At 37.6% G+C, this 18,066-nt stretch overlaps 1 protein-coding gene across 2 annotated transcripts in view; it reads right to left on the bottom strand.

The window, feature by feature from the left end:
* The window catches only part of TCEA1 (transcription elongation factor A1), a 32,542-nt gene extending 14,484 nt beyond the window's left edge, over positions 1–18,058 (bottom strand). The window contains exons 1-5 of one of the 2 annotated variants that reach the window (XM_044423754.1): positions 17,929–18,058; positions 8,939–9,001; positions 6,349–6,454; positions 633–720; positions 207–355 (exon numbers count right to left, since the gene is read on the bottom strand). In XM_044423754.1, the coding sequence (XP_044279689.1) occupies positions 207–355; positions 633–720; positions 6,349–6,454; positions 8,939–9,001; positions 17,929–17,997 (475 nt within the window). In that variant the 5' untranslated portion in view covers positions 17,998–18,058. The remainder of the gene's footprint in view (positions 1–206; positions 356–632; positions 721–6,348; positions 6,455–8,938; positions 9,002–17,928) is intronic. The other variant, XM_044423755.1, reaches the window with a different exon arrangement.
* Between the last annotated feature and the right edge of the window lie 8 nt (positions 18,059–18,066).

Here is an 18,066-nt window from a genome sequence, read left to right as displayed (position 1 = left end):
TCAAAAAGAATTACTGCTTCCAAAAAGCAATGGGTTTCTATGATGAAACACAAAATGGATGATATTGATTCCTCAGAAACTTGGACCACACCATTCACTTGATATTTATTTTAAAATAAAATTAACAAATGTACAGTCAACACTAAATAATATTAGAGAGGAAATGTGGAGTAGAATGAAATCTAAGGTGGTAGTACAATATTTACCTCCTGTTTTGAGGGCTGCTGCCAACATTTCCCGACATTTCATCCTTACAGAATCAGATGTGCTTGGAGCCCGAGGAAAAGAAGAAATAAAAGTTTCTGAGGGAACATTGGCTTCCTCTTTCTTGCTGCTTGAGTTGCTACTGCAACTGCTGAATGAAAGAAAGCATAGAATATATTTATTTTGTTCATTCCATTACTGAATTATATTCTAGAGAAAAAGCAAAGAATTTGAAATGGCTTAACTGTTTAGATACACCAATCCTAGATAGCAGTTACAGCATTTGACATTATTATCTGGAAAATCTTACTTTTCAGGCTACTACCAAGCTTGTTTGTGCCATGCAACATTAAGCAACAATGTTGCAATGTTACCTAAAATCTGACATATTTTGACCTAGACTACTGAAAAAAGATTAGGAGAAGCACCTTTCTTCCCTTGCTTCAGGACTGTTTTGTGATGAAGATGCTGCATCTTTCTTTTTCTCTTCAGAGTCTTTATCATTTGAAGGTCCATCTGAAATACATAGGTATCTATAAACCCATATAGTCAATCTTATTTATGTAATTATTATATCAATATTTAAATGATTGTTATTATTTAATAAATAAATTAAACAATTATTTCTTATTTAATGATTATTTAATTATTTCAACTATATTTTCAGAAAATATAGAAAGGCTATAGTGCTACCTGCTCATCAGGAAGGCTTTGTGTTACCTGCTTAATAATTGCTGGGGTGCTTTTAAAATTCTGATTGATGTAGATGAAACAAAGTTTTGTCTATTGGGCAGTATACAAATGTAATAAATAATTAATACCCAAATATTTTATTTTAACTATTGTAGCTTACCAACTTTTTATTTTATTGAAGATCAGTCTGAATTCACTGATTTGAGAGAATCTTTTAAAAAACAAAGAAATTCTGTAACAGTTCGCATCATCATTCAGTCATTCAGGCCAAATTTGCCCTCCTGCCCCTTGAGATCGGCAGCAGAGGCTCTCCTCCGGGAGCCTTCTGTAAGAGATATCAGGAAGCAAAGTACCTGGAGGAGGGCGTTCTCTGCGGTGGCACCCCATCTGTGGAATGCGCTCCCCAGAGAGGTTTGCCTGGCGCCGTAGTTATTTGTTTTTTGGTTCCAGGCCAAGACCTTTTTATTCAAACACTATTTTAATAATCTTTAATATTTATAGTTTTAATTATGCAGCCAGTGTGTTTCCAAGTTTTCATTGTAATTGTAATTCTATTGGTTTTATTTATTTGTTGTTGTGAGCCGTCCCGAGGCTATGTAGCAATGGGGACTGCATACAAAAACTTTAAATAAATAAATAAATAAATAAATAAATAAATAAAATTCTTGACTGTTTTAAGAGGGATGAAAGAAATATCTATTCCTTACTACAAAACTGATCAAGAAAGAGATTATCTTTAAGTGGCTAACACCAGAAGGAATATTGTTCACATGGAACTCTGTAAGATATAAATTGGATTCAGTTCTTAAAGCACAAGAGTTCTATGAAAAATGTAGAGCCATGTTGGAAGAGGAGGACCCTGTCGTCTCTAAAGAAGGAGAAAAAGGTGCCGAAGCAATGGAAGTAACAGCATACCATTCTGAAGAAGGAGAAATACTGCAGGTTGATTCACAACAAGAAGTACAGACTTTGCACTCAAAGGAGAAAAAAAAGGTAGAACTGTAAAGGCAAAGAATAAGTAGATAATTCTATTAAATATGGCTCTTAAAAAGGAAGGGAAAATTGAATTGTTCTCCTTAAATGTTAATTGACTAAATGGACCATCTAAGAGAAGAAGGATTTTTGCTCAACTTCAAAAATGAAAGTTAGATATAATTTGTCTACAAGAAACACATATTAAGAAACAATGTGTTAAACTTCTAGAATGTTTAAAACTGGGAAAATTGTTCATATCTACTGCATAGCAAAACAAAAGAGGTTTAGCACTATATGTTAAAAAAAATTGGACTCTAAATATATTCTTGCTGATGAGGATGGTAGGATCTTGATTGTAGAAATTACAATTAAACTTAAAAAGGTGCTCTTAGTGGCAATATACGCACCAAATGACCATCAGGAAACTTTTTACCAAAAACTACATACGTTACTCTTACAAGTGGACTATCAGACTATGTGTGTAATGGGTGATTTTAATGCAATTGTGAATAAGGAAATCGATCACAAGAGTAAAAGTAAGGGATAAAAGGGTAGGAGGATGCTTCCAAAGTCTTGTTCCAACATGACTGAAGAACTCAGATTGATAGATGCCTGGAGGCATAAAAACCCAACTTCTGCCAATTATTCTTTTTATTCAAACAGACATAGGTCATGGTCTAGAATTGATATGGTTTGGATAACTCCAGACTTAGTTCCAGATTTGATAGAAGCTGAAATGGAGACAAATGTCTGGGCAGATCATAATCCTGTATTTAAATCACTGAAAGGAGCTGCAAGGACGCCCAGATGGAGCTTAGATAAAGCGTTACTAAAAGATAAAAAATTTACAGAAGAGATAAGCAAAGAAATGCAAATATTCTTTCAAATAAACAAAGCAGAAGAAACTTCTTTAGTGGTGAGGATTGCATTTGCTCAATATTGGAAAAGTGAGGAGCTGCCCACCGATGGATTGATTGTAAGAAAGATCTTGGACTGTGCAGAAATAGATAGACTGACTTTATCATTGAAGGAGAAAGAGGATACTGACTTCTATCAAACTTGGGATTCTTTCTATAATTGGCTGAAGAAACGGGACTTGGCATAAAGAGATGTTAGAGATGTTTTTAAATTATTATAACTTGATTTGAATTTGACTTTAGAATGTTAAAAATATGTAGTAGGCGGTTGACCCAGTAAATCCGATGTATGTGATGTTTGATGTTTTTAGTGTTAGTTTAAAATTTTAATTAAAAAATTATAAAAAAAAGAAACTTCTTTACAGAATGTCTGGGATACAGCTAAAGCCTATGTCAGGGGACTGATAACTTACTCAGCAAAAATAAATAAAAGAAAAAGCAAGAGCAAGCAACATTAGTAGAAGAACTGAGGAAACGGGAACAAGAACTGCAGGAGGATCCAACAAAAAGAAATCTTAGGGTCCAAATGAATACTTTAAAGCACAAATTGAATCTCTTGGATACAAATGAACTTACTAAGCAAATAAAACGGGCTAAACAGAATTTTTTTGAAAATGCTAATAAACCAGAGAGATGGCTAACATATAAAGTAAAAAAAGAGAGAGAGAAGAGACTGATTTCGAAACTGAAAGATGGAGAAGGATGACCACAGGTACAAAATACACAAATTAAGAAAACAGCTGAAGATTTTTTTGCAAGGTTATACCGGAAGGAGGAGATTTTAATCGAGAAGGTAAAAGAACACATTTGAAAGGGAGACTTACCAAAAACTACCAGAAAAGTATCAAAAATTATTGAATCAAGAAGTAATAACTATGGAAATAACAGAGGCAATCATGCCACAAAAGAACGATGAAACCCCTGGTCCGGATGGGCTTCCAGCTGAATTTTTTAAATCTTTTGAGGGAGTTTTTGCTACATTTCTTAAAGATATATGTAATGAAGCATTGTTAAATGCTAAAATACCAGACACTTGGACAGAGGCAAATATCACATTAATACCGAAAGAAGATATGGACTTAACACAGATTCAGAATTACAAACCTATATCATTACTAAATGTGGACTATAAAATTTTTGCCTCTATATTGGCAGAAAGGTTGAAGAAGTTTTTAATAGACTTTATTCATCCAGACCAAAATGGCTTCCTGCCTAAAAGACAAATGAAGAACAATCTGAGGACTGTCTTGGATATTCTAGAATACTATGAGACACACAAGGAAAAATCAATGGTCCTACTGTTTTTGGATGCCCAGAAAGCCTTTGATAATGTTAATTGGCAATTCATGAAGCAACAGATGGCGCAAATGGAGTTTGGGGGAAAATTCATGAATGCGATATCAAGCTTCTATCAAAGACAATCGGCCAGGATTTTAATTAATGGAGAACTTACAAGGGCTATAGAGATGCAAAAGGGTACAAGGCAAGGATGTCCATTGTCACCTCTATTGTTCATTCTGACTTTAGAGGTCTTGAATAGAAATGTCAGGGAAGACGAGAACATTAAAGGTACTAAAATTAGGAATGAAAATTATAAATTGCAAGCATTCGCAGATGATTTGGTTTTTATAATAGAGGAACCTTTTGTAACAATCCCTAAACTTTTACAACGGATTGAAGAATATGGTGAGGTTACGGGGATGAAAATAAATAAAGAAAAAACAAAACTTTTAGTTAAAAATCTTACACAAGATCAGAAAAAAAGACTCCAAGGACAAGTGGACTTGCAGATTGTTAAAAGGGTTAAATACTTGGGAATCTATCTTACAGCTAAATGCACAACTTTGAAAGAAGACAATTATGATAAATTATTGAAGGATGTTAAAGGTGATCTGGAAAAATGGGCCAATTTACAATTGTCTTTGATGGGAAGAATTGCACTGGTTAAAATGAACACACTGCCAAAACTTTTGTTTTTGTTCCAAATGATTCCCGTAAAAATTGATAAAAAGTTTTTTGAGGATTTAAATCCTCAAATTTCGAGATTTATTTGGATAAAAAAGAAATCAAGGTTTAAATTAAAAATGCTGCAGGAAACCAAAAAGAACGGGGGTTTTGGTCTTCCTGATTGGATGTTGTACTATCACGCGTCTATTTTAACTTGGCTAAAAGAATGGAAAACCTTGCAAAATAAGAGAATTTTGTATCTTGAATGTCATGATTTGCAAATAACCTTCTCGTGCCACATATAAGCATGCCAACCCATTTGCATGCCAATTTTGTGCCCATGTTATCATAGTTTCCTTAACCTGTTCCCCTTCCATCTGCACCTTATACCACCATGAGACTTGGGTTGGCATGCTTATATGTGGCACGAGAAGGTTAAGTCTCATGGGACTTTTTTAAGTCACTTTATCAGAAGATCATTAATGTCCGTGTGGGAAAAGTTACAGTCAAAATTGTATAATAAATTACCAAGATGGCTTTCACCTATGGAAGCTTTTGTGTATCCAAATGTATTGAAGTTTGAAGGGATCATAAGATATGATGATATTTTGGATAAGGATGGAGGCCTGAAACTAGATCAAGAAATACAAGAACAGGGACTCAATATCTCGTGGTAGTATAAGGTGCAGATGCAATCAAGATATGCTAAAGACTGTAAAATATGGGGGCTTTATAAAGACCTAACAGCCTTTGATCAAGTGATGCTAAAAACAGATGAGAAAATGATTAAAAGAATTTATGAGTTCTTACTTGACAGGAAAATGGAAGGGGAACAGTTTAAGGAAACTATGATAACATGGGCACAAAATTTTGGATACAATATTGAATTATGGCAAAAGCTATGGGAGAGAAATATTAAGGTACTTTAGCAACTTCATATAAAGAAAATTTATATAAAATGTTTTATAGATGGTATTTGTCACCAAGTCAATTAGCTAAGATGTTTCCAAATATGTCAAACGGATGTTGGAAATGTAAACATGATGTGGGTACTTTTTACCATATGTGGTGGACCTGTGAATATGTGAAAAAGTATTGGATTAAAATACATAAATGGCTTGAGGAAATGCTACAAAAACCCTTAGCTTTTAAACCTGAAATTTACTTGTTAGGCATTATACTGGAAAATATTAGCAAAGAAGAAATGTATTTGATGCTACATTTAATCACAGCCGCGAGGATTGCGCTTGCTCAATACTGGAAGAATGAGGAACTACCCATGGAGGAACTGATTTTAAAAAAGATTCTGGACTGTGCAGAAATGGACAGATTGACTCTATTACTGAAGAAGAAAGAAGATACTGACTTCTATCAAACTTGGGACCTTTTTTATGATTGGCTGGAGAAACAGGACTTGGCTTAGATTTAAAGATGTTTTTAAATTTTTATAAATCGATTTGAGTATCATTACAGAATATTAAAAAGATATGTTATGGGGGCTGACCCAGTACATCCGATGTATTTGATGGTTGATGTTTTCTAGTTCTTAGTTAAAAATCTTTCTTAGAAAAAAAAGAATAACAGAAATGGGTAAAGCCTTCAGCCAGTTTACCTAATAACTTCTTCCATGATTTAATAAGAGATTTTGCTAAAGATGTAACTTCTTCATCTGCGCTTTGCTTGCGTATTGCATTCACTGACATTCCAATTCTTGTTGACTGTAAACAAAACAAACAAATATCAGCAATTGAATAGGTATTTACAATGATACAAAAGGAAGTAAACAAGAATCTCAAATAATATTGTAGAGCATGCAAAATTGCATGCACTTGGAGGTCAGGCACGAAACTAGAATTAATTTTCAGTGCCTTCTGTTTAAAGAATGGGTGGACTTCCAGGTGTTTTGGCCTACAAATCTCATCAGTGCTGGCCAGCACAGCCAATGGTGAGAGAAGCTGAGAACAGCAGGCTGAAATATGGAAGTCTCCTAACTGTGCACTCATGGCTTAAAGTTGTAGCCAAAATGTTATTTTTTTCCAGTTAAGTACAGTTCCACTTACCCAAGGCTCCACTTTAATGTTTGAGAGCCAGGGGAGTTTAAACTTTTGCCTCCAGCCTTTTATCCAGCTTTTCTTAAATTAAGAACCTACTCAGGAACTACAGTAGCTTGCAGGAAATTCAGCTATCCATGACTTTGTTCCTGTTTAACTTTTGTACCACAATAAAAATAATTTCACCTTGACAATGCCAAATTTCTTATGCATATCAAGTGGTAACAATGCCAATTAAATCCTTTTCCATTTCATGTTGTAAGTATGGGGAGGATGAATATTCCTGGAAGGCACTGTAATAGTAATTCTTACAGGCTATACTGGTATACAGTACCGAGAACACCTTAATTAATGTTGAGTTTGATTTGAAATTATTTTTGAATCAGAAATTGTCAGAAATGGCTCATTTTAGATATTAATATATTTCTCCCTATTTTTGTTGTTCTTGTTAGTCATGAAGTCGTGTCCGACCCATCGCGACCCCATGGACAACATTCCTCCAGGCCCTCCTGACCTCCACCATCCCCCAGAGTCCACTTAAGCTCACACCAACTGCTTCAGTGACTCCATCTAGCCACCTCATTCTCTGCCGTCCCCTTCTTTTGCCCTCAATTGTTCCCAGCATTAGGCTCTTCTCCAGGGAGTCCTTCCTTCTCATTAGGTGGCCAAAGTATTTGAGTTTCATCTTCAGTATCTGGTCTTCTAAAGAGCAGTCAGGGTTGATCTCCTCTAGGACTGACCGGTTTGATCGCCTTGCGGTCCAAGGGACTCGCAGGAGTCTCCTCCAGCACCACAATTCAAAGGCCTCAGTTCTTTGGCACTCAGCCTTCCTTATGGTCCAGCTTTCACAGCCATACATTGCAACTGAAAAAATCATAGCCTTGACTCTGCTATGACCAGTCCGTCTTGGATGACCCTGCACGGCATAGCTCATAGCTTCATTAAGCTATGCAAGCCCCTTCACCACGACAAGGCAGTGATCCATGGAGGAGTCTCCCAGGTATATGTTAATACTGCCACCTGTATCTGATTGCTGCTATTGTTTAACTGTTATTATAGGCCTGATCACAACACTTTTGATAACACTTTTTACAGAATAGAGACTGTACAGAACAGAACTTCTTGTTACAAATAGGAAGACTGTAAATATGTCTGTCACTTATTTTACCTTATCTTTTATTTTTATCTTCTAAGACAAGATTGGAATTGTTGGATGAAGTGTCCCCACCTAAGCATCCTAGGTATCTGCCCCCCCAAAACATGTCTTGGGTCAATAAGATTTATTTTACTGGGCTTTCAAATTTTTATTTTCATTGCTTTATTTTACTTATGTCTATACTGTTCAATACTTAAAACTATTATTCATTAATAAGACTAGCTTACTCTATAGGGACAACTTTATAGTTAAGCAGAGAATTAAAATACAGAGTGCTACTGCCATCTACAGTGTTAAAAAGAAAAGACATAAAATTTTATAATTGAACAATGACATAATTTGTATTTGTTACAAGATTATGCCTTTCCTTTAGGCACACATTCAGTTTGCAATTCTTATATAAATTGGATTTGTCTGTATTCTTATTTAAATATAAAAACAAGTTCAAGCATAGATAAAAGAGCAATACTATATAAAAGAGAGTGACAACAAGATTTCCTCCATAGCAATGTCATTGTTGAGGCAGGCCTTTCTTTCCTCTCTCCTTCCAAGCAAGACAAAAGGCTTCTGACTACAGTCTTTATTACATTAAAATTGACCAGCTAAATGAATAGCTCTCCCAGATTCAGACAACATAACAACCCATTGTGGTATCAATAACCTCTAGAAGAAGCAGTGTATTGTCAGCATGGCTTGTTCCCAAAAAATTAAGCCACCCTGAAAGCAGCAGTCTGGGTTCAGATAAACCTACAATGTATTGTCTATGTAATACAAACCAAATCAATAAACATGCACCATAGTTCCCTTTATAAAACTGACAGTGTAGAGTGAGTATACAATATGCCAGTTTTTCTCCTAAAATATGCTTGCAACCCTAGTAATAAGGGTGTGTCATCTTCTCTTTTCCTATGCCAGGAAGAAAAAATACTTTCCCAATGGGTGCTGGATAATAATAAAATGTACGCAAGCCTTATGGAAGAATTGGAAACACATACCTGTAACAATTCCAGAGTCATGGGCATATTCTTAAGTTCCTTGAGTAAATCAAGAGCCCCAGCCTGTAAAACATATTGTTAAAACTGAATATGCATACTGTCATACATTTAAAATAATATTTAGCATCACAGCTATATTATTCATCTCCAAGGGAAAGATCAAACACCAGTTGTAAAGCTGTGCTATTGCTGTTGCAGTTATATAAACCAACATTTCCATAACATCAACAAAGGGAAATTCAGTGATACGGGAAGCAGGCACCTTGCTTTCAAGCAAAATCACAGTGCCCAAGTCCTAATTGGAATTTTGGTGAAAATACTCTTGATCAACCTAAAGAATTAATCCTGATAATGTCAGGTACATGCTCCAGAAGCAACTAATTAAACTAGCCAATCTTCAATTGAATGTCTCTATCTAGTTATGTGCAGAACAAATGATTTCACTTGCTGGTATGAGAGTGTGTGTGCATGTTTCTGTCCGCTGAATAGCAATTTCTACAGTATCTTACACAGAATTAAAGCCAACCCAGAAGGAAATGTACTGATTCAGTTTATCTCTTCAGACATTCCTTGTGCACTACTGTTCCACCACATTTTCACTAGCTTTTAAAAGCCCAGTTGTTGAATATTGTTAATTACATTTAATGCAGAGGAGCAGCAAACCAGCTGCCCTAAGGATCACTCAAGCAGGATGGGTGCAAGACCTCCTCCTGCTCAAGCTCCTCTGCAACTGATGTATGCAGGCATGCCACCTCTGGTAAAGGAGGAAGTGCATAACCAGCAAGGCTGGTAATTACAATAGTTCTTCCCTCATGAAATTGCCCAGTCCCCTTTTAAAGCCATCCATCAGTTCCCATGGCAACAAATTCCACAGTCTGTCTATAGGCTGTGCAAAAAAGTACTTTTTATCTGTTCAAAACCTCCCATCAACCATGTTGATTGAGATGACTAGAGGTTCCAATGTCATGGTGAATGAAGAAAAAATTCTCCACATTATGCATTACTCTAAACACCTCTATCATGTGATCCATTACTTGCCTTTTTTCTAAGGTAAACAGCCCTAGTTGTTTTAGCCACTGCTCACGGGGAAGCTTCTCCAGCCCCCCTGATCATTTTTGTTGCCCTTCTCTGTACTTTTTCCAACTCCCTAGTGTCCTTTTTAGGTAAAACAACTAGAACTGAACACAGTATTTCAAGTGTGGTTGTACCAACCATTTGTATAAGGGAATTAAGATTTTGACAGTTCAATTTTTTTATTCCATTCCTAATTATGTCAAGCATGCTTTCTTCACAGCACCTGTCATTTTCTCTGAGCTGTCCACTGTTACCCCAAGATCCCTTTCATGCTAGTCACTCCTAGTTCAGATTCCATCAGTATAGATTTGAAACTGTTTTGTTTTTTGCCTCAACAGGCGTTACTTTACACTTACTTATATTGAACTGTATATAACTTTTTGATCCCCATTCTCTGAGCTTGGAGAAATTTCTTGGAAGCTCCTTAAGATCCCTTTTAATTTTAACCATCCTAAAAGTTTAGTGTCATCCGAAAAATTATCCACTTCTTTGCTAATTGCAGATAATTTATGAATAGGTTGAAAAACACTGGTCCTAATATAGAACGCTGTGGGAATCCACTGGAAACCTAACTCCATTGGGAGAAGCTGCCATTAATTCCCATCCTCTGTCTTCTTTAACCAGTCAGTGATCCTAAGAGGCCACATCCTTTATTCTATGACTGCTTAGTTTGCTCAGGACCCTTTGAGGAGGGAGTTTGTCAAAAGCCTTTTGAAAATCCAAGTAAGCAATGTCTACTGGATTGCCCGTCTATATATTTACTGACACTCTCAATGAACTCCAACAGATTAGTGAGACAAGACTTCTCCAATCTATGGCTATCATCTCCTTTTCCATTAGCACAACTTTACATAGACCCACACTTAGTACAAAAAGAATACCTCCTACTGTCTTTAAGGAAAACTGACTTTTTAAATTTATTTTTATACCCTTGTGTCAATGACTACATCTCCCACTTCATGACAGAGCAGAGTAACTAGGTGTCCAATCACAGCACCAAAGCTGGAACATAAACCCCACTCAGGGATATAGCTCAACCAACAGTGTGTACAGTATGGGCCTATTTTTCTCTGGTATCTTGTTATGTGCACTTAAGGGTCCAGAAGGAGACATTTTGGTTATAGGAAACTGGCCTTAGGACACACAGGGAAACTTATTAGGAACACTTACTTGCCTACAATGTTCACAGATACCTCACTTTGGAACTCGAAGACACGAAAGCCCAGTGCTATTCCAACAGCTGGCAATGCAGAAACATGGGTAAGGAAGAAGGCCAGCTGTGAATGTCCCATCTCTGCTGCCATATATAAACACTGTGCTTTGTCTGCACCAAACAGCTCCGACATACTCTCCATCTCTACAGAGTGGTGCCTCCTACATGCAGGAGAAACACTCATCCTCACAAACAGGTATGCTTCCTGTTGGCAAATGACAGGCATTCCCCCCAACCATTGCAACTACTGGTTAATTACACATGACCACTTTTTGTCTTGCTGGCTCACAACCCTGATGCTTACAGAAGAAAAAACTTGTCACCATACAGACTGTCACTGAAACCTTCAAGGGTAAGAAGTATATTCCCAGTCTGTAGTCCCCCTTGCCTTCCACAGAGGGATGCAGAGACTCCACTCCTCTCTCTCTCTCAAATAACTAGTATGTATCCAGGTGCTGGGAATATGAGTATGTGTACCAACTGCTACCTATTGCTTATTACTTCATCTGTTCCACCCCTTGTTCTCCATAGGATTCCTCTTTCATAAATACAGGGTCCATCCCACATTGCATTCCAAGGCAAATTACAACAAAGGCCTACTTCAAGATCAGCAGCAACAGCTCCCTGCTGTTCCTCCATGGATTGTTGACCTGTGTGTTCCAGGCAAGCTCCCGTTCCTTTGCATGCACCATGACAAGATAGGCATGCAAGTGACAGTATCTCCAACATGGAGCTGGAGTCATAAGAGACGCTACACTAGTTACCCTGTTTATTTTAGCCACAGAAGCCTGCAATTACAACTGACAATTACATACAGCTTTACTTTTGAGACTCTACCCCATCCTAAATGATGATTAATAAAGGCCTAACTCTGTCACATGTGATATCGCCAGGTAGTGTGGTACAGCAGGATCCTGTTTCTCAGTCCAGTGGGTCCATCTAGTCCAGCACTCTAATCCATATATATCTGCTCACAATTTTCCAGTTTTCTGAACACCTAAGAGGCTTGGGAAGAAGTGGAAAAGATACAGGACACTGAGACATGTCATAATCACAAAAGGTTCTTGCTGTGAAGGGAGTAATTTACTGACACCCCATTTTGCAAGCAAAGATCCACTTCAGCTTTGCTTCCACTTGACAGCTCACCTTTTGACAGCTGCCACAGAAAAACAAAGCAAAAATTTAATGTATTTTTTGCCTTGTTTTCCCAGTGTTATTGGAAAGTTCCTCCTGCAAATTGACAGGAAATATTTCCCAGGATATTGCTAACCCTCATTGGTGTGCAGGTGACTGACCAATTTTTTAAGTGCAATTTGCACAGATTTTAAGACTAATTTAAATATATGCAAATTACTCCCAAAAAGTAAAAAAAAAAAAAACCCAAAAAAATCAGGGGCAATCTTCCACCTTTTGTCAGATTAGACATACTGCTCAATAATGTTGTGCTTAAACAAAACAGAATTTCTAGTATTGCCCATCCCTACTTACAAACCACCTAGAGACCAGTAACTCTTGACAAACCAGAGTCATTAAGCCACAGTTTATTGTCTGGCTTTTCATGGGAGAGTCAAGCCAGAGTTCCCAAGTTTGCACTTAACTCTAAACCATGGATAGAAGACCCAAGGTTTGTTTAGCTTAGTCCAGGGTTGGGGAGTATGTGGACCTCCAGATGTAATTGGACCACAATTCTTAAATCTTAGCATGGGCTATGCTGACTAGTGCTGATGGAAGCTGCAGTCCAACAACTTCTTGAGGGCCACAGTGTTCTCATTCCTGCTTTCACTGGAAACCTGGCTTAGCATTATGTGCAGGTTAACATTCTATGGAAAATATTTTATTCTCAAAGCTACTTTCTAATTCTTAACATGTCATCATGTTGGATAATATTTGTTACAAGCAACATTTCAAAAAGCAATTACCAAGACCAATTTCAAAGTGAAGCCATCTAAATTGAAGAATATATAGAACAAGAACTGAACATTGGCACCTTTTAAATGCATATATGGAAATTACACTTCAAGGGGATTTTCTGAATATTTAAGCCTTCAAAAAGAGCCTATTATTTCTTGCCTCTTGTTGTTTACAGTAATTCAAATATATTTCTTTTGTAGGAACTAAGTACTAGACAGGTAAGGAATATTATCTCACTGTCACTCCAAATCTGCCTTTCTCTTGCATCATCTAACAAGGGCAAAAGTCCACTTGCTTCAATTACAGACTTGAAAGAATTTACACCCTTACAAGCTTGACAGTACTTTATTCTCTGGCATTCACAGACATCACTGTCAATGTGCATTTACAATACTGTTCAAATCCTCTACTAACAGATTTGGAGGGGGTGTTATGATAACCAGCAATCTATCCAGAAAGTAACTCTCAGTACCTCCATCATGCCTTTCACTGAAGGATTTAATATCTGTACATTCTTGTATATCAAAAGATGTTAATATACAATTCAATTCATACAGGAGGGCAAATAACTGAAACTTAATTTGCAGACATACAAACAGTGCAAGGATTCTAGAATCATGTGGCAAGCCTGTGATAGAAAAAAAACCCCTTGTGTTGAACTAAGGTCAATCTTTTCTTTGTTCATTGAAATTTTCAGATACCATCTTCTGAAAAATCACTTTAAAGATTACCATGTCAGTACAAATAACAACCCATTCTCACCAACAGCCTGTATCAAGCTACCTTATTTTATCTGGTTAACTGCAGATAAACACAAAATGATATACTGATGTGCATGATGTCTGAAAGAGATTAAGAAATATTAAGTTGTTCTTAATCTTTTAGCCATCATGCACATCAGTATATCATCAGTATTGTCATATTAACAAGCTGTGCTATTGACAAAATATATGCCTTTTCTTTCAATCTGGCAGAGCCACAAGCTGGCTTATGATGATAACAAAATATAAGACATTCTGAAAGAAAAGAGCAATGTTCCAAACACTCAAACTGAAAAAGGTCCATCACAAATTTATTACTACAGTCCAGGAGCAAAAATTCTTTATCCTTCAAAACCTTTGATAAAAAACTGTGGTCCAGACTTACAACTAGGTGTCAGCAAGAAGCCAGGCAATCCTTTCCAGGGAGAATTTTAAAGAACAGATGACATGAGAGACCCTTCTCTTCTGACTACTAGTTCAGACTCAGATGGTTGTGGCATATGGGAGAACCCTGACACTTGGGTTCACTATGGGTTGTCCCATGGTGCTGCTCTTGTCCCATGATTCTCCAGGAGATATCCCAGGGCTCTTGGAAGATGAAGCCACCCTACAATTAGTACTCTGTTCTATGGGCTGTTTTGCATTTGCTGCAGCTTACCCCTGCCTTTTAAGGGGGATTGCATTTTGGGATTTCCAACAGCCACTGACATCCCCTCCAAAGCCCTCAAGTGCCTACCGGAGGAGCTGTCAGTGGCTTGTCACATATTTTAAAACTAGTTTTATGCAACTGACCGTGCACAAACTTTTTTTTCCTTTTTATTTGCTATTTTTCTGGACTTGTGCAACTGTTTAATTCAGAATAACCCAAACAGGAAGCCTTGCCTGGGCAATGTCCCTGTAAGTGTTTGCTGCGAAAGTTCAGCAGGTGCCAACCATAGATGCTGACCAAAAGATCCAGCAAACTTGTTTCATTACTTTGTGTTACTTTACAGCAGTCAAATAGACAACTGTCAAGGAAGAGCAAAGCTACTCTAAGAGAGGGAAGTGACTTTTCCCCACTTCACAGTAAGATCCCTTTAGTGCTCCCCCATAGTAGTCAATTCCCTACCTTTTCCTTACTTTCTAGCATCTGTCTATTCAAGAAAATGAAAATAATGAGGCCACCCACTTCCTTTGACTGCTTAAAAAAATTAAAAAAAAAAAAACCTCTCTTCCCTTCCTCCCAAAAAAATGGGCAGGGAGACAAGAATATGCATGTAGAATCTTGGTTGTTAGATGTCACTTCAGAAATCATGAAAAGTATTTGAGAAAGGAAGTAAAATGATGCAGTGAACAATATGCATTATTGATTGCAGCAAGGTACAGCAAATCAGTTATGTCTGTTCCAAAGTGTTGCTTAGGTACTCGGTAGAATGGCAGTCCCAGCTGGTGGCTTAGGCAAACTTTCCAAGAGCAGCAAGGGTGTTTTTGCTGCTTTTGCTAAGCAGCTCACTCACTGCTTACTGGACCAGTCATGGGATCAGTCACTAGGATCAAACAACCTCTACAACAAGCCATGGGTTGTCAGGGCAGCTTGTTACCAACAAATAAGCCAGCATGTGGAAAGGGTCTCAGGTTTGTATGACCTGCAATGGGTTGTGTTATGAGAACCCAGTCATTAAAGGTACCTGGTTGAATCCTCAAGTACGTTCAGGTGTCCAGTGGTCCCTGACAGGAAGTATAAGTCTATTGCAGGGAACTTATAGTTACTACAATGTACAAGAAATTGAGGTGAAAGAAAGAAAGACCAAGGAGAACAGTCTGCAAAATTTTAAATGGTCATATAAATAGAAATGATAACATACTTCTTTTACCACTAAATTGTTGTTTTGTGTGTTTTCTCAGAATAACTTTATTTCAATGAGCAATAATAGTTAAAAGGTGATATCCTATTTGACCTATTATAAATAAAAATTATGTTGTACTAGCATAAGCACCCTGCAGTCCAACACCAATAGTGTTTTTTAGCACAATGGATTTTTCAGGAAAATTCTGTCATGCCAACACGTTATTGGTATTGTGACTAATGCAACAGAATTTCCATTAGCAGTAGTGCCCAACAGAAAAATGCCCAAAGACTTTCACATTGCCGTCTTAACAAGACTCAAGTGGACTTTAGACGTAACTGAGTATGGCAACATCTCTGGTACAATTCCCAAAATAACTGAATGCCATGAACATCTGGAAATATTACATCAAAGATGAAGCCAAATAAAGATAACTTATTCTGTTACCTGTTCCTGAATTCATTTTCAGAACAAAGCTATGAAAAATTTCTGTACTGGTTACATAACACTTTGTAAAACGGACACACATTCAGATATGCAGTTTCCAAAATTATTCCACCTCTGAAAGTTGTCGCATGTTAAGGTTTAGTATAAAACTAATTTTGTATATTTGTACCTTAAATCAAATACACTTTGCCTATTCTCACTATGGTAGGTAGCTGGAACCTAGCCTTACCCAGGTTATCATTTGCAGATCTAAGAATCTCTGAATGTGTATGCTTGTCTTTCCATTAAAATGCAAACATATGCAAAACTTTTCTTTACTCCAAGATACTGGCCTTTACTTACAGAAAATCTGAGACCTTCCAAGAAAGTGCTGTTTTGATTTTCATCACTTTAATGTTTACACAATGTTTACAATTATGTCTTCTCAGTGGTAAGAGAATGCTTTGCCCTAGATAGATTTGCCTTCCAGTATCTTTGCCAGGGATTTTGCAAAAACTTATCAGTTCTACCAAACTTTGGGGAACAATCCTGCTTCAATTATTTGTATTTAAGTAATGATAATGATTTTAATTTAGCTTGTGGTAAAACTGATGCATGGCCTAGTTATTTTATTTATTTATTTATTAAAACATTTTTATGCCGCCCCATCGCCGAAGCCTCAGGGCGGCTTACAACAATAAATTAAATAATTATAATCATAAATTAAAATGTAAACATTAGAATAAAATACAAACATACAATATAAAATAAGCCGCCCTGTTAGTAGTTAGACAAACACACTTTTCAATAAACAAAAATGTATTACTCTTAACTTTTTTAAACTACAGCAACAGTTTCAGTCTCCAAGATTTAGATGGATTCCTGCCATTAAACCCACTCTCTATTAAGCACAAGATTGTACGGAATATTTTCAAATACAAACTCCATGCAGCATCAGGTCATGGAATGGGCAAATGTTAACTTGCTTAAATCATACAATAAGGTAACTCAAGAAAGATAACTCACAGAAGACTTAACTCATCAAGTAGCACACATACATAACACAAACACATTTTTGTACTACTAAAAAAGAATGCACTACTAAAACCCTAAAAGAATGAGTTCTATCTAAAACCAATTCAGAGTTAAGATCAGAACTGCCTCTAAACCTTCAGTCTGTTGCCTTTTGGAAGCTATTATCATATACCTAAGTAACCATGCTGTGCATAGTAGATTTTAAAAGAGAAAAGGAAGCTAAAAACGAAACCCAAGAAATAGGGGCATTTCCCCCCAGAGGGCTTAATATGATTCTGCTCCAGCTGAATTTTTGCTGGAATAAACGGATATCTTCGCTCCCGATTTGCAGGAAGTCAAGAAGTCAGCTATGGGCCAGGTAAATATCGCCAGCTAAATCCTGCCTCCAGTTCTGAACGTTGGCCCTCGGGTCACGGTAAGGACGAGGGCCAGAAGACATGGCTTCAGCACTGCCATTAGCGTCCGCTGCGGGGGCTGCTCCCTCCTCTCGCCCCGCCCTCCACACCCACGAGGGCTCCAGGAGCCTTCGCGCAGGTGACAGTTGAGGCCTCACAAAAGAAGAACCGAACGCAAACTAAGCAGTCCCTCCATTCGCCTCATTTTCCCCCCGTCAGGAAAAAGGCGGGCGCCCAGCTGAGCGCGCGGCGCCGCTGATTGGTCGGAGAGAAGTTCAAGCCGAGCGCGCGGGGGGCTCGCTGGCACCTCTCCCAGCTCCTGCCCCTCCCTCCAAGTTCATCATCTCACCGCGTTCTTCTTCTGCACCATCTTGTCCATCTTCTTTGCGATGCGAATGATCTCCTCTTCGGTGCTCATGGCGGCTGCCCGACGCGCGCCACCCTCCGCGGGACAGCGATGATGAGGGGAGTTCAACAACTGCCTCTG

The sequence above is a fragment of the Varanus komodoensis genome, unplaced genomic scaffold (assembly GCF_004798865.1).
Source record: "Varanus komodoensis strain SLA01 unplaced genomic scaffold, ASM479886v1 scaffold14_1, whole genome shotgun sequence".
Taxonomy (NCBI): domain Eukaryota; kingdom Metazoa; phylum Chordata; class Lepidosauria; order Squamata; family Varanidae; genus Varanus; species Varanus komodoensis.
The sequence above is the reverse complement of the archived record's forward strand: the minus strand, read 5'-3'. Positions and strand labels throughout refer to the sequence as shown.